This window comes from Salmo salar, chromosome 06, assembly GCF_965601325.2.
Source record: "Salmo salar chromosome 06, fSalSal1, whole genome shotgun sequence".
Lineage (NCBI taxonomy): Eukaryota > Metazoa > Chordata > Actinopteri > Salmoniformes > Salmonidae > Salmo > Salmo salar.
Window position 1 is genome coordinate 59,593,038 of NC_138296.1, and position 21,607 is coordinate 59,614,644.

General features: G+C 43.8%; 2 protein-coding genes across 4 annotated transcripts in view; both read right to left on the reverse strand.

The window, feature by feature from the left end:
* Window positions 1–518: 518 nt before the first annotated feature.
* Window positions 519–7,609, reverse strand: LOC106607669 (claudin-20). The gene is made up of 2 exons (XM_014204866.3): window positions 5,482–7,609; window positions 519–4,936 (listed from the first exon to the last, which is right to left on the reverse strand). The coding sequence occupies exon 2, from the start codon at window positions 4,783–4,785 to the stop codon at window positions 3,844–3,846; it is 942 nt and encodes a 313-aa protein (XP_014060341.1). The 5' UTR covers window positions 4,786–4,936; window positions 5,482–7,609; the 3' UTR covers window positions 519–3,843.
* Window positions 7,610–15,138: 7,529 nt separating this feature from the next.
* The window catches only part of tiam2b (TIAM Rac1 associated GEF 2b), a 57,107-nt gene continuing 50,638 nt past the window's right edge, over window positions 15,139–21,607 (reverse strand). For all 3 annotated transcript variants that reach the window (XM_014204871.3, XM_014204870.3, XM_014204869.3), the window contains exons 15-24: window positions 20,670–20,873; window positions 20,044–20,112; window positions 19,527–19,652; window positions 18,651–18,759; window positions 18,325–18,504; window positions 17,962–18,080; window positions 17,656–17,764; window positions 17,466–17,524; window positions 17,179–17,354; window positions 15,139–17,056 (exon numbers count right to left, since the gene is read on the reverse strand). In XM_014204871.3, coding sequence (XP_014060346.3) covers window positions 16,405–17,056; window positions 17,179–17,354; window positions 17,466–17,524; window positions 17,656–17,764; window positions 17,962–18,080; window positions 18,325–18,504; window positions 18,651–18,759; window positions 19,527–19,652; window positions 20,044–20,112; window positions 20,670–20,873 — 1,803 coding nt within the window. In that variant the 3' untranslated portion in view covers window positions 15,139–16,404. The remainder of the gene's footprint in view (window positions 17,057–17,178; window positions 17,355–17,465; window positions 17,525–17,655; window positions 17,765–17,961; window positions 18,081–18,324; window positions 18,505–18,650; window positions 18,760–19,526; window positions 19,653–20,043; window positions 20,113–20,669; window positions 20,874–21,607) is intronic.

Sequence of the window (21,607 nt, forward strand, 5' to 3'; positions counted from 1 at the left end):
TTTCTGGATTTTTATTGCCATGATGTCGCTTTTCCAAAACAAGAGCAGCACTGCAATCGAGACCTACAATCTTAGAAAAAAGGGTTCCAAAAGGGTTCTTTGGCTGTCCCCAAAGGATAACCTTTTTTGGTTCCAGGTAGATTAGAACCCTCTGTGAATGACACAAGGACACATGCCTTAAAGATGATTGGGTACAAGACCCTTTTAGCCTCGCAGCTAGAGAGGGAGGGAGCTAGGGGGCGAGGCAGATAGAGGAAGGACGAGAGTGTATGTGTGTGTGTTCAGGGGGGTGTGCAGTAAATGAGTAGTGTGCATCTAGCCGTAGCGAGGTGATAATGGGAAAGCAAAGAGGATCATTATCTCCGACAGCCTGCGCTGCCACGCGCTGGTGGACTTACCATTAGGCAGAAGAGGAAATTGCTTCAGGCCTCACATCATCAATGGGCCTCATGAGCTGGGCATAAAAAATATATATATATATATATATATATATATATTTTTTTAAACATACCCCCCCCCATGCTCCGCTCGAGGCATAAACTCCCAAAAAATCATCCCCATCAAAATCCATCTGTTTAAGCTAGAGATATGTTTTTTTGCATGGGCTGCGTCTCAATCCACCACATCCACCACTGGTTTTAATGTCTATGATCCGCCAGCCTTCTGCAACTGTGGTGGAAGGTGGCCGACCTACAGAGGTGTTTGTCAAACCAGGTGGCATCCCGAAAATCGTCTTCTCACAAAAACATCTGTAGTGTCCGAGCGGTTTAGGCTGCACACTAATATGAACCCTCTATGGAATGATGAGACTCACGAACACTATTGTGTTTTCCATTTTGCTCTACCCCATAAGTGTCACAGGACTTGTCTGAAGGTAACCCCGTGTCGGGCCAAAAAAAGTTATGGAAGTGAACAGGGCATTTCCATGTAAAGTTTACGGGTAATTCCACAGTAAACCTTTTTTTTTTTCTTCTGATGTTTCTTATATCTCTCAGACATAGGACAGACACTTCAAAATATACACTGAGTGTAAAAAACATTTGAGAACACCTGCTCTTTCCATTACATATTTTGACCAGGTGAAAGCTATGAAAGTTAAATCCACTTCAATCAGTGTAGATGAAGGGGAGGAGACAGGTTAAAGAAGGATTTTTAAGCCTTGAGACAATTGAGACCTGGATTGTGCAACTCAATATTAGGAGTTAGGAATCCTTTTGATAACTTTTTTTACGATCTGTTTTTCTATGTATGAATCTGATATTCAATGTGTTTCTATTGGCTAGTAGCAGTAAGGCTACTTTATTTTAAATGTTTTAATACCTACAGGGGTCTTTAAAATTCCAAATCAAATAGATAAATGATCCTTGGTATGACCATCTTAAAACAATTCCATATGTTAGCTTAGTAGAAACCAAGCCCGGGCCCTTTGACTCTAGATGGATACAAATACGCATTTCTTTAGTAAAAAGACAGGTGCTGCTGATAATACTGCTATCATCGTCAAGGCAGAGGACATGTATGTGTAGCCCATGTACAGTGCCTATAGAAAGTCTATACCTCCTTCAAGTTTTTTCACATTTTGTTGCATCACAAAGTGGGATTGAAATACATTGAATTGTAAAAAATTAAATTAAAAAAATCAATTGATCTACACAAAATACTCCATAATGTCAAAGTGAAAAGACAATTCTACACATTTTGTACAAATTAATAAAAATGAAATAACTCAAATATAGTCGTGCATTAGTATTCACCCCCTTTGTTTAGGAAAAACCTAAATTAGTTCAGAAGTAGAATTTGGCTTAACAAATCACATAACTTATATTGACTCACTCTGGGTGAAATAATAGGGGTTGGCATGATTTTTGAATGACTACCCCTTCCACTGTCCCCCAAACATACAACATCTGTAAGGTCCCTCAGTCAAGTATTGAATTTCAAGCACAGATTAAACTACAAGGACCAGGGAGCTTTTTGAAAGCCTCATTAAAAAAGGGCAGTGAGTGGTAGATGGCTGTGATGGGGGAAAACTTAGGATGGATCAACAACATTGTAGTGACTCCACAATAATGACCTAAATGACAGTGAAAAGAGAAATACAAATAAACAGAATCAAAATATTGCAAAACATGCATATGTATGCAACAAATCACTACAGTAATACTGAAGAAAAAAAAACGAGGCAAAGGAATGAAAGTTTTGGCCTAAATGCAAAACCTTATGTTTGGAGCAAATCCAACACAACACATCACTGAATAACTGCCTCCTTATTTTCAAGCATGGTAGTGACTGCATCATGGTATGGGTATGCTTGACATCTGGGGTGTTTTTCAGGATGAAAAGAAACGGGATGGAGCAAAGCACAAGAAAGATCAAGGAATATTAGTGTTTACATTTTCAGTAATAAAAAAAATTAAAAACACTACAGAGCATTTTGTGTAGATTTTTTTGTCAACAATTACATCCGTTATAATCCAACTTTGTTACACAATAAAATGTGCAGAAATCCTAGGGGTTGTCGTCTTTCTATAGACACTGTATCTGATTCTGCCTGGATAAAAAGATTATGTCATGTCATATTCTTTTTGTCCAGACAGCATCAGATACATGGCTTACATATAGTAAGACAGAGGGGTGCTGTTTTGCTCGCTCATATGCTTTCTCCGGTGAGATCGTTTTAGCCACTTGCCTATTTAAGGAATGCTGGAATTATTTTGGATGAACGTGCGAAGGGACCCTACTTTTGAAGTGATTTGTTTGACAATCAGATGGAAACATCGTGTCTGGTTGTGTTCATGGCACATTAAACGGAAATACATTTTTACAGTTAAAATTACAGGAGAGGGGCTCAGACTGGCCTCTGCCTGGGGCCTCCAAATCACTAAGTCTGCCCTGCTGCCATGTACCTTATTCCCCTCCAAGATGGACTGGATGTGTGTGTATGGTGTTGGTGGGAACCTGAACTCCCTTTTCATTTCTTTAGTCTTCTGTAATTCTCCTTTACAAACAGTTGAAATTCTACAAACACATTTTAGGCACATGCTTTGGTAGCTATGTTTCACTAACTACTCTCCATTCCACTGCATTATTTAACAAGCTACAGATAACTTAACGAGCTGCATTATTTAACAAGCATGCTAAGAAGACTGAATATCAATCAGTCTGTTTATCTTTTGAAAATAGGATTGAGGATGATTATTTTAATCTCACAAGGCAAATGGGGTCTAAGAGTTGCAAGCTTGCAATGAACAGCTTCGTTTTTCCGACACATAAACGTCTAGTCCACGTTGGTTCAACGTAATTTCCTTGAAATGACATGGAAACAGTGTTTATTCAACCAGTGTGTGCCCAGTGGGTAACTTACTATGCAAAAGTAATGATGTCATATTATTAGCAGCTAATTATCATCAGCACTCTTTTCTCATCAAACCTTTGGTATGGAAAAGCCTCCGCGTCCATTTTTAAAGGAACTTGTCACCGGATATACAATACTTGTGCTGCGCTTGTGCATTTTTATGACACCTCTCCTCTACCCTACCCTTACCCTACCCTTGTGTCTTTCCGCCCACCACAGCAGCAGTCAAGGAGGCATTTACCCCAGGATTCTGAATCCACAAGCTGCCTTTCTCCAAGACTTTGGGAATAGCTTTACTGCTTGCGCTTGCAGTAGCAAGAGAGAAGAGATGAGAGGGGGCGATAAGGCTGTCAAAGTCATTACCTTCTTCCTTCCTCACCCTTTTTTCTCTCCTCCACTCTCTCCCTCTCACAAAGGCAGCCAGTAGAATGTCCTCAGGATTCTCCCTCCACCCCGCTAACAAGAGTAGGGTTTAGGGATTAAACATATTAAACATAGTCCTGCAGGCTGTAGCCAGCCCGGGCGTCTTTTGGAGGGACTCTGGATGGAGAGTAGAACTGCTGCGTTCCCTTGTCTTCATGTAGAGGCTTCTCATGTAGAGGCTCCTCCTGCTGGATTTCGTCAGCTGCTTGGGCCTCATCCTGGGGCCCTTTGTCACCCCATTGTAGCTGCTCGCGGCTTGACTGCTCGTTAGGCGACGTCTGCTGTTCAAAGTCCTTCTGCCCCCGTTGCAGTTGCTCCTGCAGTATCAGGTCACGCTGGAGCTGGTCGCGCTGTATTTGCTCCTGGTTTATCTGCTGCTGCAGTAGTTTGTCAGGAAAGGTGGTAGAGGTGGATGTCGAGGTGTAGTCCAACTGCCCCTCTCTTTTCCCGGGACACGACAAACAAAAGATGACCCCACCGGCCAGCAGTAGGCCGGCAGAGACAAAGGTCACGTACACGGCCCCCCCAGGCTCGTATTTACTGCTCTCGGGTACGTTGGAGTCCAGGAAGGTAGTGATTACCTCGTTGGTGAACCAAGAAGCGGGCACTAGGCAGAGGATACCAGCCAAGATGAAGCAACCCCCCGCCCCGATGGCCGCGTGCCTCTTTGCCCGGTGACTGCCCCCCCAGCGGGTACATTTGAGCCCCAGGGCAGCGAGACAGAGGCCAAGGCAAGCCATCATGCACGACAGAACCATTGTCGTCCGGGCAGTCTGCAGGTAGGCAGGCAGTGAAAGAACAGAGTACTTCAAGGTGCAGCTGAACACGCCGGTGCTGTACCAGGTACAGTCCATCCACAGCCCCTGCATCTGGGAGATGGCGGTCATGATGTTGGAGCCCACGTCGGCACTCACCTTCCAGTTGGGCAGCAGCGTGGCCACAGTGGCGCCCAGGACGCCCAGCAGCGCCAGGACAAAGGCGAGGATCTGCATGGCGGAGGACGCCATCGGCGAGTTGCGAGTCTCCTCCTCTCCGGCACGGCGGCACCCTCACCTTGCTGTGGCCTGAGCCTGGCTCCTTGGCTCCGTCTCTCCCTATCGCCCTGGTGCAGGCGCGGGTCCTGACAGCAGATAATTCCTCAGTGCAGGCTCCAGTGGGCTGTGATAAAAAGCGAAATGAGAATTGAACTGAGCGAGCAAGCGTGACGATCAGACGGATGAGGCACAAGGGCTGGTAATGTGGGGAGAGGAGACTGCGCTTTGCTCTTTTTTTCTCCTTCTTTTGAGGGGAGAAGCGTGTGTGAGGGTGCTTTCTGTTTGCCTGCATTTTGACTCTGCATCCCTGGCTTTGTGTGACTAAGTTTTGTGGTGTTCATTTAAAGGCTCAATTATGTGCATTTAAAGCTGCAGTGTCCTTCCTCTGAAAGTAGGTTACTTTTTTTTTACAGCAAGCAGCTAGTTTACTTCACTTCAGCTGTCAGGTAAATGCTGGTTCTATACAAAAATGGAAAATGCAATATTTCTAATTGAAACATGCATGAGCTATTTCTCGTAAAATAATGTGTAATTTCTTAAATTCTTTACTTTGTCTTTATGTTAGTGACGTTCTGACATTGATGCTAATGTAAATGCGTTGTTAAAGTAAATAAGTGCATAGTTTGTCTGTAATGCAGTGTTCGAGAGAAGAAAAAAAAGCATCCTTACCTTTTGTGTCTTGGACAGCGTGCCATGGTGCGTCAGTCTCTTCTCAATGTTGCCTGGGCTCAAAAGAGAGAAAAAAACATAACAATAAAATAGAGTGAGCAGCTTAGCGATTCGTACTTCCTCCTTCCATCTCCTTAGCAACAGAACATACAATTCCATCCTTTTCAGTGTCCCATAAAAGACGTGCCAGCCACACATCCTTGTTGCCTGTGAGCTACAGCCCCACTAAGGAGAACTGAGTGGTGGACTGAGAGAAACGTGGTGTGAGAGTGGTTAAAGAACTAGACTAGACTAACCTGAAGGTCATTGATTCAGATTAAGCTAATGTCCTCTCAGCAAATGGGCAGCCTGAGAATGTGATTAAAGACAGTAATAAGCTAATATTTTTCATTGCGGCATATTTGAATGGCTGACTGAAATGAGCAGTTCAAGATTTGTTGGTGTACCTTTAATTGGTTCAATATATCATTTAGACAGCCGAGAGTTTTGAGGTTTGATTTGACATTGGTGCTCGCTTGGCGGTGGCTTTGTGTGTTTCGTCAATTGTCACTCAGAGCACAATAGAAACCGACTGATGACAAAGACCTGCATCCCCATCCTTTTGCCCTGCAGCCGATACGAAGGTGTCGCCCTTCAAGTGACCGCATGAACTATGGCCGACTGCAATGCACAGATAAGACTGTGAACAGCCCCCTCCTTTTGTGGAGATGGAACACACACAGCAGTATCCCAACAACAGTTACACAACCTATCCTCATAGTAATCCTGAGTCTATATATTCACACACTGTGACAGCAAAAGGAAAGTACCCTATCGTGGCAGACCTGCCCCAACAGGAACCATTACCAGAGGGCTGAACATAAAAGGTTGCCCATAGGACTTTGACCGAATGTAGTGCACTACATAGGGAATAAGATGCCATTTGGGACACAGAGAAATATAAATGTTCCTACCTTCTCCTCAGGCCCTTATCAGACCCCCCCCCCTCCACGCTTCACATCTCTGTGGAAAGACTACATTAATTTGAAAAAGAGGAAAATATCGTATCATACATTATCTGTTCCAGACTGGTGATGGCAAGTACCGTAGCAGGGAGGGAGTGTGGAGGGTAAATGCCACTGTGATCATTACCACAGCTGTAGTCCTCATTAGGAGAACCCTAGCTCTATTTATGCGCCCATCCATTCCTGAAGGGACACAGCCCCTCTACATCCCACCACCACCCTACTCCCAAGAACAGCAGCATCCGGAGGTGAATGACCGCAGGTGTGGGTTTAATGGTTCCCCCTAGAATCGATGTCCGAGCCTCCACGGAAATCGAATAAGCATAATAAAATACAAAAAATCCCCATAAAGATCTGTCTGTTTAAGCTAGAGATGGGCTGCGTCTCAATCCACCGCATCCGCCGATGTCGTCCATCTGCGGTGAAAGGTGGCAGAGCTGCAGCGGTGTTTGTCAGATCATGAGACATCTCGAAAAATTGGTCTTCTCACAAACATGTCTGTAACATCCGAACTGTTTGGCCTACAAACTATTATGACCCTTCTATGGAATGATGATACTCTCATGAACACGATGGTTTTCCATGAACCCCACAAGCGTCATGTCTGAAGTCGGTACCGCTGAACTGCAAACATCTATCTGTAGTGTCCGACTCTCGCAAGTCCGTACGGGAGTTGCGGCGATGGCACAAAACTGTAACTACCAATTTGAATATCACGAAAAAGGGGTAAAAAATAAATAAACAAAATAAAATAAAAATGTATGAAAGTAGTTTAGTGTCTAAAAAAAAGGGACAAATATGTGTACAATATACAGTTGAAGTCAGAGGTTTACATACACTTAGGTTGGAGTCATTAAAACTTGTTTTTCAACCACTCCACAAATTTCTTGTTTTGGCAAGTCAGTTAGGACATCTACTTTGTGCATGACACAAGTAATTTTTCCAACAATTGTTTACAGACAGATGATTATCAGGAGGAATGGGCCAAAATTTACCCAACTCATTGTGAGAAGCTTGTGGAAGGCTATCCGAAACGTTTGACCCAAGTTAAACAATTTAAAGGCAATGCTACCAAATACTAATTGAGTGTATGTAAACTTCTGACCCACTGGGAATGTGATGAAAGAAATAAAAGCTGAAATAATTCTCTACTATTATTCTGACATTTCACATTCTTAAAATAAAGTGGTGATCCTAACTGACCTAAGAAGGGAATTTTTACTAGGATTAAATGTCAGGAATTGTGAAAAACTGAGTTTAAATGTATTTGGCTAAGGTGTATGTAAACTTCTGACTTCAACTGTACATAAATAATTTCCTCATCTTACTTATATCTCTCAGATATAGGACAGACACTTCAAAACAAACTTCCTTTCGATACATTTTTTGGACTATTTGTTTTTCCATGTATGAATAATTTCTTCAGTGTGTTTCCATAGGCTAATAGCAGTAAGGCCAGATTCAATGTTTGATAAAAACCTTTTTTTTTTTTTAAATTTTATACCTAAATGGGTCCTAAAATTCCAAATCAAATAGCTAGATGATCCTTGGTATGAGCATCTTAAAACAATTCCATAGGTTAGCTTAGTAGAACCCTCTCTCCCGCCCCCGGCCTAGACTCTAGATGGAGTACCAACTTTGGGCCTCCTGCCTCAAACAGAGTCACATTGAAGTCATTAAAATTGTAGAATTGTGAGCTTTGTGTGTGTGTGTGTGTGTGTGTGTGTGTGTGTGTGTGAGATGTGAGAGGACATGGCAGGCTATTAAAAGCATGCAGTTCCATATATTTATCCCTTCTCCTTCCAGGCACCGAAGTTGGGCTTGATACAGAGCCTGTCTACCGAAAGTCAAAGGAAAAACTGTCGTGAATTTTACACGCTGCATGCATCCCACTACTACTGTGTGTCATATTCCTTTGTACAGAAACTGTATGGACTTTTACTACCCAAATATGGTCATGTCATGAATGGAAAAAAGTAATAAAGAGCTCTTTAAGACCTGACCAGATAATGTTTTGTCATTTTACTACCCAGTATTTAGACAATTATTTAGATAACATGAATATTACTGGTACTCTTCGGATATTACTTCTAGCCTGTTGTCCCATAGAATTACTTCTAGCCCGTTGTCTCATTATTGCACATGACATGAGTCAATGAGACTGGAAAGAACTGCATTTCTCAAACATACACACTTGGATTTGGAGTTGTCATCTAAAATGTTTCTTCCCAAGGCAGTATGCTGTATGGAATTCTCCTCCATTATGTTGCCAAGAGTTTACTAAGTACGCAGGCAGGCAAGGTCATGCAGTTTCCCAAGAGTAACTCTAAGGACAAGTAAACATCTACTAACGCAACACCGCTACAAGGTGAACAGAACGTTCGTATTAATGTTATGTGATATCTGTGGTATAGGATATTTTTAATAAACTCCTTTTGATAGATATTGACCATATGAGCAGACTATAAAGTCCTTTACCAGCCTAGCCCTTTGAGGGTGTAGTGTAGTGTATTTGATGCATGTTTAGCCTGGGCTGCGAGGGGAGCGTGGGAAGAGGAGGGCCGAGTCACAAATGGCACCCTATTCACTTTCTTGTGCACTGCCTTTGACCAGACCCCTGGTCAAAAGTAGTGCACTAGAAAGTGAATAGGGTGTCATTTGGGATGGAGAAGAGGAGGGAGATGGGAACCAAGGCAACTCTCAGTAGAGCAGTGTTATTCTAGGTCTATTGCGTGGCCTCCACTAAGTGGAGAAGTAGCTGCTGATGTGTAGGCTAGTTTTCGAACGGAACGTTCTACTACTCCTTGTTTACTTTGGCTTCTTTACTTTTCACTCCCGTCATTCCTATGGGACAGTAGTAATGTGTTGTACTGTGGAGATGATGTTAGGGATGGATGAAAATGTACAGAATGGGGCCTCCCGAGTGGCGCAGCGATCTAAGGCACTTCATCGTAGTGCTTGAGGCATCACTACAGACCCGGGTTCGATCCCAGGCTGTGTCGTAGCCGGCCGCGACCGGGAGACCCATTTGGCCCAGCGCCGTCCGGGTTAGTGGAAGGTTTGGCCAGCCGGGATGTCCTTGTCCCATCGCGCTCTAGCGACTCCTTGTGGCGGGCCTGGCGCATGCACGCTGACTTCAGTCGCCAGTTGTACGGTGTTTCCTCTGACACATTGGTGCGGCTGGCTTCTGGGTTAAGCGAGCAGTGTGTCAAGAAGCAGTGCGGCTTGGCAGGGTCGTGTTTCAGAGGACGCATGGCTCTCGTCCATCTGCATCAGTGTTTTCGAATTAGTTTATTTTAGGCTATGTATCGATGTGTCCGATGCCGCCCTTCAACTCTGATTCTCTGATTCTATAGTGTGGTCTCAATGAAATGATCCAATGATGAAATGATCCATAAATCTTCAAGCAGCATCGCGGCACAATCAACCTGAAATGGACAGCTCCAGGCGCTGAAAGTAGGCAAATTTGAATAGGCATAATACATTAAAACCGTCTTCAGAGGTTTTTGTGTTGGAGCCTGCATGTATATCTTCCTGTTTAAGAAATAAGAGGCAGGCCTACCTGTTTGACAGACGATATTAGGCTATGGGCTGAAATATCCATAGGTTTGTCGTTGAATTCCTCCATCCACCATCCACTCTTTTAAATAGGATACCTCTGTGTCAGTGAATGGATGTTAAGTTAAAACCATCGAATTGAGGCAGTATGCGGGGGTATGCCATAGTCCTACCTTTTATTGAAGAAAATGGCAAAAAGCACAGCCCTACTCCTTGTTTGCCTAAGATTTTGAAGCAAAGAAAACATCCGATTATATAATAAAAATGTATAATATTTGGATTTTTGCACAATCTGGCTCCCCAGGCCCACCCACTGGCTCCCCAGTGGGTGGGCCTGGGTAGACATGCCTACACCCCTGTTATAACAGTACTTTGGTCCACAATGCTGTGTTCTAGAAACTATAGCTATAAAATATCAGAGAAAGACGTTGCTCCGATACATATGGGAGTATCATTGTTTAGTGTCTTTGACATTCAGAGGCTGAGCTACAACCCTCTATAGCCGAGGAGACAAAAAATACACTTGGGAAGTCATCTAATTCTGTCACTATCAGTTGATGAAGCTATTCACTTTCTGTACAATAGAAGATGTTTAAACCCAGACAGCTTTGAGGGAAACACTTGTGACCTTCTCTCGTTGGGTTAAGCCCAGACAAACGTTTGAAAGTACCATACTCAGATTCCTAATGTATAATGTCTCAGATGTAATTATTTGCAAACAGGGACTGTTTCGTTGCAAACAAGACATGCCGATTTGGCATTGGAGAAGATGAACACATAGGCCTATCTCTCTGTCTTTTCATAGCCTGTAATTTCGGTCATTTGTGTGGTAGTTTCTGCTAATGTGTAAAATGATATAGATTTGCATGAAATGTTTATAAAAGTAAACATTTTCTCAGACCTGCAAATACGATGATAGATTCATGCAATGCTTTTACTATAAAGGAGATTTCTCCACCCTCTACTCTTGTCCATGGTGGTCTGCGAATCCTGAGCGCACAGGGCTGTGGGCCAGATGGTTATCAAAATGATTGTGTTACCATATAATGCTTGCAAGACGAAGAACAGTTTCTTCTTTCTCATACAGTATCTAAGGCTCTGGTCTATTCTAGGACTGAGGCAAAAAGGATAGACATGTTCTCTGCTATCCACTTTGTTTTAATTATTATTTTGGGTACAGAGGAGGGTCACTTGTTTTGTTTCAAGCTTTCAGGGGGTGTTAATGTAAATATATATTTTGCTGACAGGAGGGCCATCCATTTTCTCCATGCAACCCTTATTATAAATAACGTTCACATCCTTATTGCCCGTCCCGATATTTCTCATTACTGTGTACTCATCTAAAATTCATAATGTTTAATGATGGAGGATGAGCATAACTGAGGACTATGGTTTGGCAGAGACAGACTATTGGCAGTTATTCTGTTGGCACTTCCAAAGAGGAATACAAATTCAAAGCCAGAGGTACACTTCTGTAATGATGGTGTAGAAGGGGACCCTACCCAGAATTCTTTTAAAATAAAACAAATATTATTCATGTGAAATGGCAAGCACGATTACAACGTTTTCATTGCCTGTTTGTTTGAAGTCTTAAAAAATTTTTTTTAAAGAAATGTTGAAATTGGTCACATAGCCAAATCATTTTTATAGGCTTGTAATGAAGATACTGCATGTTTAGTCTGGTATTAATTACAGGGTTTCTGCTCTGCTTGTTGTTCTCTCTTTAAAGCCTTGTTCATACAAGCACATTAAAAAAAAAAACTGTTGAGCTCATTCAGCAAATCTATTTCCAAAGGGAAATGTTATGAGCAGTAGACTAACGAAGACCTATTGAAGTATTTTAGCTAAGAGACAAATGCAAGAAACATATTTTCTTCTTAGATATCCCTTTATGTTCAGGCCCTATGGTCCGGTGGTCTAGGCACATGCATGCAACCCTGGAGACGGGGATTCAATCCCACTGTCTCCACCCTTCCTAATCTGTCTCCCCTGCTGTTTCTGATCTAAAATGCCCTAAAAAATATATATTATTAGAAGTCCCTTTATGATTACCGAATTTACTGATGTTTGCTGGGATGACAAGCTGTACAGCAATGAGAAATGTTGCATTGGAGTGCTGTTAGAATATTAATTTGCGATACTAGGCAACTAGGCTATTTGTTGCTTTCCATTTTCATTGCTAAACTACCCCCAGTCTCAGATGAAGTAGGAATAGCAACACTCCACAGCAAGAGAAGGAGGAAAAGGCAACTTCTTATGTAATAAGGATAACGAAAGGTATTAAGCCTTATCACCCTATCGCAGTAGCCAGAACACCAGGTGAAATGGGATATCTGAGTTGAGAGTTCATTCCATAGACTGAACTATTTGAGTATGAGCAGCCAGTATACTGACTACAGCCTGGAAGAATCAACCCTCCCAAAATCATCAAACAGACAGGAATATAAATGACCTATTTACTCCCACAGTCAAGAGGCAATGCCCTCACTACATTTTTTACATTTTAGTCATTTAGCAGACGCTCTTATCCAGAGCGACTTACAGTAGTGAACGCATACATTTCATACATTTTTTTCTGTGCTGGCCCCCCGTGGGAATCGAACCCACAACCCTGGCGTTGCAAACACCATGCTCTACCAACTGAGCTACAACTGAGCTATTACCTGCCAGCAGTTGAGTTGACGCTGTGTTTTTATCACCAATGAGGCATCACCGTGAAATTATTAACGACAGGTTCCTAAGGTTTTTGCACAGCATATACAATCAATGTGGATGGTTAAATAACTAGGTGTTTAGAAATTCTATTCTCTCTGAAAAATATCATTCATTGCCATGACATCGGAGTAATGGAATGATGAGGGAAAAGATGGAACCCATTTCCGGCTACCTGATTGGACAAGCCATAATAAGGAAGGTACACGAGCTGCGATGGAAAGTGCAAATAAACAAGCTGTCGACAAAGTTAGCAGAACGAGGATAATGTAAATCTATCGGGTGTTACTCGACATGTCCAAGTTGCTAACAGATGTGCTCGTGTACACAAACTGTCATCCATAGACATATCTCAGTCCAACTGTAGATTACTGTCGCTAGATGTGGTCCATATTATCTAATGGAAGTCTACCTAATGCGTTGTAATCAGTCTCTCGCGTGACGAGAGAAGGAAGAAGGAAACACTTGCAGCACACACTTACCGCTATTCTATCCATCCAGTGGTCATCCAGTCGCACAACTCACAATGGAACGTTTCTCCTGTGTTTGAGAGATTTGCAGACACACACACACACACACACACGTGTATGTGAGTATGTCAGGTCAGCGAGTGCTAGTTGAGTCTTGAACAAAGAAAAAACTATCCTGAGTTGCTGAATTTCCTCTTTTCACTTCAGTTTGCTCCTCAATTCATGCACCTCGGCGAGGTAGCGGCAGAGTTCCCTTCCCTTTGCGCTGTAGGTCCAGGAGGCCCCGGGAGGATCCCAGTCATATCATGGATGAATGGCAGGAGGCAGGAGTCGGCTGATCCACTGATGGCTGAAGAGACCCAGCTGTGTTGGAGCATGCCAGAGAGCAGAGCACACCTGCCTGCCTGTCTGTAGGTCTGCCGCTGCTGCTGTGGTCTTTGTGGAATGGCAATCCCACTCTATTGGTCTGGGTAGAGAAAAGAGCACGAGGCTGGCAGACAAGAGAGTCTAGTGGTACTGTAGTAGGCAGGCAGAGGGAGTTTTGAGAGGAGAAAGTGGAGGAGGTGGTGGACCAGGCACTGCCTTCAACAGTTTGTCAGATCAGAGGAGCTGCTATCAGTGGTCTGTGGTATCTGCGGAGCCCAGCCTCCAGTCCTCCTGCACTCTGGCCCCAGAGATAGATCTAAATTCAGCCATTCCCCATTCCTCTGTCATCCACTCCTTCTTTAATCCACCCACTGCCGAGACCAACATTTACTGCTTTTCCAACACAGCTTCTCTTCCAAGGCCTTTTTCTCGTGAAGAGTAAGCAGTAGGCACGCTGAAGTGTGTTACCCCCTCTCCTCAGGCTGTCAGGCGGCAGTGTGGCAGTATGTTCAGTGGTGGAGGCTCATGTTGAATTTATGTGTGTGTGTGTGGAGTGGGCTGTGTTTATGGCCCTTCACAAAAGGTGTTACTGTGGCAACAGGAACTGAACCGGCTTGCCATCACACACAGCCTCCTGTTTTCCCTTTAAAGCAATCTGTTACGCACATACCTGAAACCTCTCCATCTCCTGAGTATGTCTCTTTGTTTCTTGTGTCTCCATCTTGTGTCTGGCCCAGGAATGCTGTGTCTCATCCCTCAGATCCAAGACTGTAGCTAAAGTGACCAAGGACATTCCCCCCCTTAGAGAACTGCACCAACTGAGTGGAAAATAAATCTCCTCCCCTTCTAATTTCTACTACTCCCTCCATTCCTCCATTTTATGTGACGAAGACTGGCTGACGCCCTACACCTGATTAACGTTGTCCACAGACCTGTGAACAAAAAGACCTGGAAAGAGGGCCAGCAATTATGACTCATTGTGTTGGTGCTGATAGACTGGATTTAAAAAAAAGAAGCTTTCTCCATGCCGCCAGCTAGCAACAGTGTCTGTATTCACCAGAGCCTCAACTCCACTGTCTGAAGGAGGAAGAATCTGTGTGAGTCACACACACAACACTGAGGCTCGGGTAAAGGATGCTGCAGCTACGCTGATGTGGTGTGGTTGTTGTGGCTAGCTCTGGTCCAGGGCTCCAAAGTCTACATTTGGGCTCTACCTCCCTCTAGCTAACGGATGGAGCAGCAGGAGGAAGAAAGAAAGTGTAGGAATATTTTGCATCTTTCTTTACGCTCTTCTTCTGTACCACTCAAGAGTTTCTAATGCATTCTCTCGTCCAGTATATATTAGTGCCGTAGCAAACCGTAGCAAAACATTTTGCAACAGGAAACGTTTTGCAACAGAAATTAGTTTCTTATTGGTCAAGGTCAGGTCGGTGCTCCCCGTTTCAGTCAGTTTTCTTCCATTTGGTGTCTAGTGGATAAGACCTTGATTAGCCAATAACCTACAGTAATTACAAAGCATCTATCTATCAAGCAGGACAACTCCTGTGTGAGCCTGTTTAATTTTTTATTAAATATTACATCATTTAACTTTACCTGTACAATGTCATGTATATGAAAATAATATTCATTATTAGAGAATAAATTACAATTCAGCTAAATTGGAATAATGATAACAAACATTTCAACAATTTGTGACCTTAAAACCTTACAGTCCCACCTGACATTTTAGTCAAACAATGTGTTATTCACATGGAGTTGCTCTTTAGGTGGTCCTTTACATGTAAGATATGTCCGATTTTTGTTTAAAGTCATTTTACGATAAAACATTTTTTAAAAACAACATCAGAAAGTACTATCTGCACAAACACCTTTTAACTTGGTTCTATAAGGTTCTATCTGCAATCCAATCACACAATGCCGGGTTGTCAATCAAAAATGATTGAACGTAAGGTGATAAACTAGCGTATATATATATATATATATATATATATATAAAATATGAAAGAAGAATTCGCTACACAACAGTTCTGAGATCTGGGATGGGAAAATGTTGACGCTCAATATCTCAGAACGGAGCTTTGTGCAGATAGAACCTGATGGTGCCAGGGTCTTGAATTCTTAAAGTGATACATCAAATCACTTCAAGTATGAAAGAGCTTGAAAAGGGACTTTGCTTTAACTTAATAAGATAAATGAAATAGAAATGTGACACTTAATCTTAGTTTTTCTGTGGATATTAACACATGAACAAAATAATATAGAGATACATATAAATAGGAACAGGTTCAAATAAAGTACTCATATCAGATGTTTTTTTTTTATCAAGCAATTCCAGTCTTGAACTAACAACTGCTTTTGTCAAAAAAGCCATGAAAATAGAAAGCTACTCGCAATTGAGATACTGCATTATAGTTACAAACAAGATGAATTCCAGAGAGAAAAAAATGAAAGGAATGCTATTGAACATAGGCAACTGTGTTTATAGCTTATAGAGTGCAGCAAAACAAGGGACAGACAGGAGAGTCCCACGGGCATCCATTTACGTATGTACTGTGACGGTGTGTAACTGTGGGACCTGCAGGCCTTCGCTCTTCTAGGAGCTAAAAGGATAAAGTCAAGTCAAGTAACTGATCAGAGCTCAGTTCTTCAGTCAAAGCCTACTCAGCAGAGTCAGAGTAAGCATGTTAAAGAGATTCATCCTCTAGTCCATAGCAACTTGACCAGGCTAGTCAGTGTGATAAGAGCCTAGACAGGTTTTCATCAGCTCTCTGGGGTGAAGTTTCCCCTAGTTTCCCCTAGTTTCCCCTAGGCCACTATAGTGTTGGAATGGCAGCCTTCTGAATTCCCATGACCGTATCGTAGAAGCAGTCCTCGTTGACCACAGAATTCAGGCTCTGCACACTGAAGTCCCTCCCTAGTAGGGCGTTGAAGTCCACACACTGGGAGTCATTATCCTGCCTCCCCTGGCCCCCCTGCAGACTGCTCACCCTATTCTGGACAGCAGGGTGGGGCTGGGGGACCCCCTGTCTGAGGTGCTCCTGCTGGGTCCCCGTGCTCCTCGGCCCGGCCTCTTCTGTGAAGTTGAGTCTCTGGAGCTGGGCTTCCAGGGTGCTGGTCAGGGAGCACAGCCAGGCCCTCTTGCCCAGTGTGGTGCCTTCCAGACTGGGGAGGCCCGTGGAGGAGCGGCCGGGGTGCTGGGGCTCCGTGTGGGTGTCTCCTGGACCAGGGTAGGGGCCGCCGCTGGACACACTGCTGTCGTCTGAGTGGTGCTGGTGGCCTGCAGTCCTCCCGGCCTCTGATTGGCGCTGTTGTCTTCTCCAGGAGCCGTCTCTGACAGGTGCAGGCTGGGTCCTGCGGAGGGAGCCTAGGTGCTCTCTAGAACCCCTCTCTGATAGGAGAGGCTTCCGGGTGCAGTCTCGAAGGGAGCGAAGAGCTTTCACTACACTGGCCTTATTCTCCAAACCACTGGAAAAGACCCATACATGAGATCATGTCAACTAGGCCATGTTCATTCAAATGTATATATTTTTTGTTTTCATGATTGATAAAACATTCATTATCACTGTCATTTTCATGTAATCTCTCACCTGCTGCAGAGCTGGAATACGGTCTCTGGTCTCCCCTCCACCTGAGACTTGGTGTGGACCAGCTCCCAGACGCAAGGGTTCTCTGTTCCTGCTGTGTTCCCCAGGCGGACCTGCACTGCCGACACTGGGATGAGCCAGCGGAACTTGAAGGGGTCCAGGTCGGAGCGTGACGTGGTCTGTAGCATACAAAGAAACCAAAATGTACACACGCATCAGAACCTGCGTGATACCCACTGTATAACATAAAAGTTATCGGAAGAAGTGTGTTTGAGCAAAATGAGACTCACCATCCTCTTCCTCATCTTGCTGCTCTCACGGTACACCAGGATCACTGCTCTCTTGAAAACTGAGGACAGAGGCAGGAGCAACTCGATTTGAGTCCGACAGTTCTTGACTGTTGTAATAAATATGAAAACATTGACGTCGTCCTGTCAAGTCATTCTGATTCAACTCGTCATTGGAAAAAGTCCCACTCACCGAACACCGTCAGTTCAGGGTCTTTCCTCATGCGACACAGGGAGGGGAGAGGGTTGAGCCACTTCAAAGAGGAGTGGATGAGGAACTCCCCCATGGAGATCTCTGTCACCTGGAGAAGAGAGAGGGGGACACTTAGTCTGGGAGGCTGGTGGTGGAGGGGGTTTCCTCCAATGAACTCACTCTACAATGAGTACCATTCGTATCGTTCATCCAATTACTTGAATGAACAGAATCAAATATTCGTATTGTCAAGAATACGTTATTATAGTTTCATTTGCCAGTTATGTGTGGTGGTGATTACTGTACCTCTTTCTCAGGGCCACTCTGCTCTGCCACCAGCTGGTCAAACACAGTGCCGTAGTCCTCGTAGAGCTTCTGCATCTCATTGATGTGGCTGGCCACCTTCTCCATGGCTCTCAGGGCCTCTGATGGATGGAGACAGATAGACACACAGAGAGGTGCACGTCAATAGAGCTCACCCCTAACACGTCAGACAAACCTGGAAAGACTGCTGTCTGTGGGTCTTATGGTTTCTGTGTGTGTGTTTCTGTGTGTGTGTGTGTTTCTCTCTGTGTGTGTGTGTGTGTGTGTGTGTGTGTGGGTGTACATACATGTCCCTGTGTGTGTCTATGCGGGCTCACACATAAACCCTGACATATGTTGTCATACCTGTAAGGTGGCTGTGCTCCTCGCTTTCGGGGTCAGTGAGGGAGACCAGCTCTCGGAGCAGCAGGGGGTACTTGAGCACCCTCTGGACTGGCTTAATGAGGTACGACTCCAGGGTGGAAGAGTGCTGCTTGGTGGGGTTCCTCGCTTCCAGGAACTCCTTGAAAGCCCGGTCCGTCTTTGCTGTAAACAGGAAATGAGGACTTAAAGCAAGCTTTGATGCAGGCATTGATTTGCTGCCTTTTGCACTGGCTTTTCAGATGGCATTTAATGATTAACTGAGCAGGGATATTCAGGTCTACTATACATAAGGTAGGCATCATCCTTACCTCGTTCCAGAACCTTCTGGACTTTGATGTGGTTGGCACAGAAGCCGCTGTAGAGCTTGAAGTGGTCGGCATAGTAGAGGAAGGAGCCGCCCAGCGAGAAGAGAAGTTTCTGGATGCAGAGAGAGAGAGAGAGAGAGAGAGAATGCTTGCTGTTCACTTCCTGTGAACATCAAATAGGCCTACCGCTGACTAACACTGCAGTCAGTAGGTTAAGTAACATCCTGTTGATAAAGCTTGAAGATTTTCCACTAGACCTCGAGGCCGCATCCCAAATTAAACCCTATTCCCTATATAGGACACTACTTTTCGACCACAGCCGTGAGTATGAAAAACATTAGGAACACCAGCTCTATCCATGACAGACTGACCAGGTGAATCCAGGTGAAAGCTATGATCCCTTATTGATGTCACCTGTTAAATCCACTTCAATCAGTGTAGATGAAGGGGAGGAGACAGGTTAAAGAAGGATTTTCAAGCCTTGAGACATGGATTGCGTATGTATGCGTGCCATTCAGAGGGTGAATGGGTAAGACAAAATATTTAAGTGGGTTTGAATGAGGTATGGTAGTAGGCACAAGAACTGCAATGCTGCTGGTTTTTTTTCACACTCAACAGTTTCCTGTGTGTGTCAAGAATGGTCCACCACCCAAAGGACATCCAGCCAACTTACAGCCAACTGTGGGAAGCGTTGGAGTCAACATGGGCCAGCATTCGTGTGGAACGCTTTCGACACCTTGTAGAGTCCATACCCCGATGAATTGAGGCTGTTCTGAGGGTGCAACTCAATATTAGGAAGGTGTTCTTAATGTTTTATACACTGTGTAAATGGAATAATGTGCCATTTGGCACGCAACCCCAAACTCATGGGGACTCTACCTTGAACTGTTCCGGGGTCTCCAGAGAGCTGAAGTTGGGGGAGGAGGCGATGCGCTCCTCCAGGGTGTGTAGGAACACTCTCTGGAAGTCCAGCATCTCAGGCAGACTGCCAAACAGAGACTCCATCTAATGGAGGGAGGAGAGAACAACAGTTAGCAACGACCCAGAGGACAGAATATTCTTTATTTTTAGAAACCCTTTATTGGCACCTTTTTTTTATCTACTGTACATAACAAATTCAAATGCCCAAAAAGTACAGGATAGAAGACAGGAAGAGGTTTACAGCCAATGTTGCGGAGGTGGTTGGTAACCACGCTCATGTGATGGTTAGCATTGTCTGAGATCTGACCAACTTTTATTCCCTGAGACCCGGGTTCAAACCCTGGTCAGTCACACTAACATACAGCTTACTAACAAGCCATAATTCTATGTTATTGTATTTAACATGTTTAGACATGTAAAATACATTTAGACATTTACACGTATGTCTTTCCATAGTGCCCCCTTCGTGCTCTACCTCGTCGTGGCTGAGGAAGGTCTCACTCTGTAGAGGGGTCAGGTAAATGTCAAACAGACAGCCCAGGTCCTAAGGGGCAGACAGGGGAAAAACTTCATTAGACTGTGACATCATCACTATCAGACTATTACACCATCACTACCAGAGAAATCAGCATTCTCCTCAGCCTGACACATGGGCGTTAGAGTAGCAGATGGTAAACATACATTACACTAAATGCTACGAGAGATCATTAATAAACAGGCACTTAGAGACCATTCATTACCATTAATAAAGAGAGACCATCAATTTTAAATCCCCGGAGAGGACGTTCCAGCACTCTCTTAGACAAGGCAGCAGAATGTGAGTGATCAGGACCCGTATTCATAAAGCGTCTCAGAGCACGATTGCTGATATAAAACCAGATCCCCCTCTGTCCATTCATTACAATTTCAAATGCAAAACTGATCCAAGATCAGCACTCCTGCTCTGAGACGCTTTGATGAGGATAATGTATTTTAAATTATTTAACAAATAATTGTACAAATGACAGCAACACGCTGAATTACAAGTACAATTTACAATGAAATGATTAAATATGAAGAATTTGAAATATTACAAAAAAACAAGTATGGCCAGGTATGTACCTTGACGTAGGACTTCTCTGTGTCTACCAGTTCCTGTATGACCTTACAGAGCCTCTCAGAGATAGACATGTGTCTGGGGCAGGGGGGCTTCTGGACCTGTGGCCCGAGGGGCTCCATGGAATAGGGGTTTCTCTGGCCTTCTACCACCACCGCCCCACGGCCCTCTGGGAAGGTCTGGTACAGCGAGCACACCGTCTCCACATTCTGAAGGAAACAGAAGAGAGACGAGTTTAGGAGATATTCTCATTTCAGCTCTGAATATCAAATGACTGCCCTTTACTCAGCGGAGTGAAGATTACAATTCAGCTCGGAATCTACCGTAACAAGCACCTAATCTTAAAGGGGAATATCACAATATTGTTGGCATCCTATGACACGTTGCATCATCATCATGATGATGTGGATGGAGACACTTTTCTTCTTAAAAAGTCCAATATCTTGACAACTTGACTACTGACATGCAAAACATTTTGGGACTGTATCAACAGTGGACTAATGAAAGAAATACCAAAATATAGTTTTTGAATGAAATTCCCCTTTAATAATCAGTCAGTTTAAATCATCTACCCCTTGTGCAGTATAAGAGGCTGTCAAACCACTCCCTCTGTATTTATGGAGAGGCAAAGAGTGCAGAGGGTCAGGGTCTACATCCCAAATGGCACCTTTTCCCTATATAGTGCACTACTTTTGACCAGCACACTATAAATGGAATAGAGTGCCATTTGAGATGCATCCCAGGTTTAAGCCATAGGGCTCTGGTCAAACGTTGTGCACTCTATTTGGAATAGGGTGTCATTTGGGATGCACCCATCATCTAGGAGTTTTAGATATTTGTGTTATTACCATAATGATTCAGCCAAAATGAATCAATTAGATTAAATTAGAATATACTTATTTTGTCAACAATTTCCCATAAGACATGAGAGAGAGCGTCTAAC

What these genes read in the sequence shown, in the direction of transcription:
- LOC106607669 (XM_014204866.3), bottom strand. Translation starts at nt 4,785, where the DNA reads ATGGCGTCCTCCGCCATGCAGATCCTCGCCTTTGTCCTGGCGCTGCTG.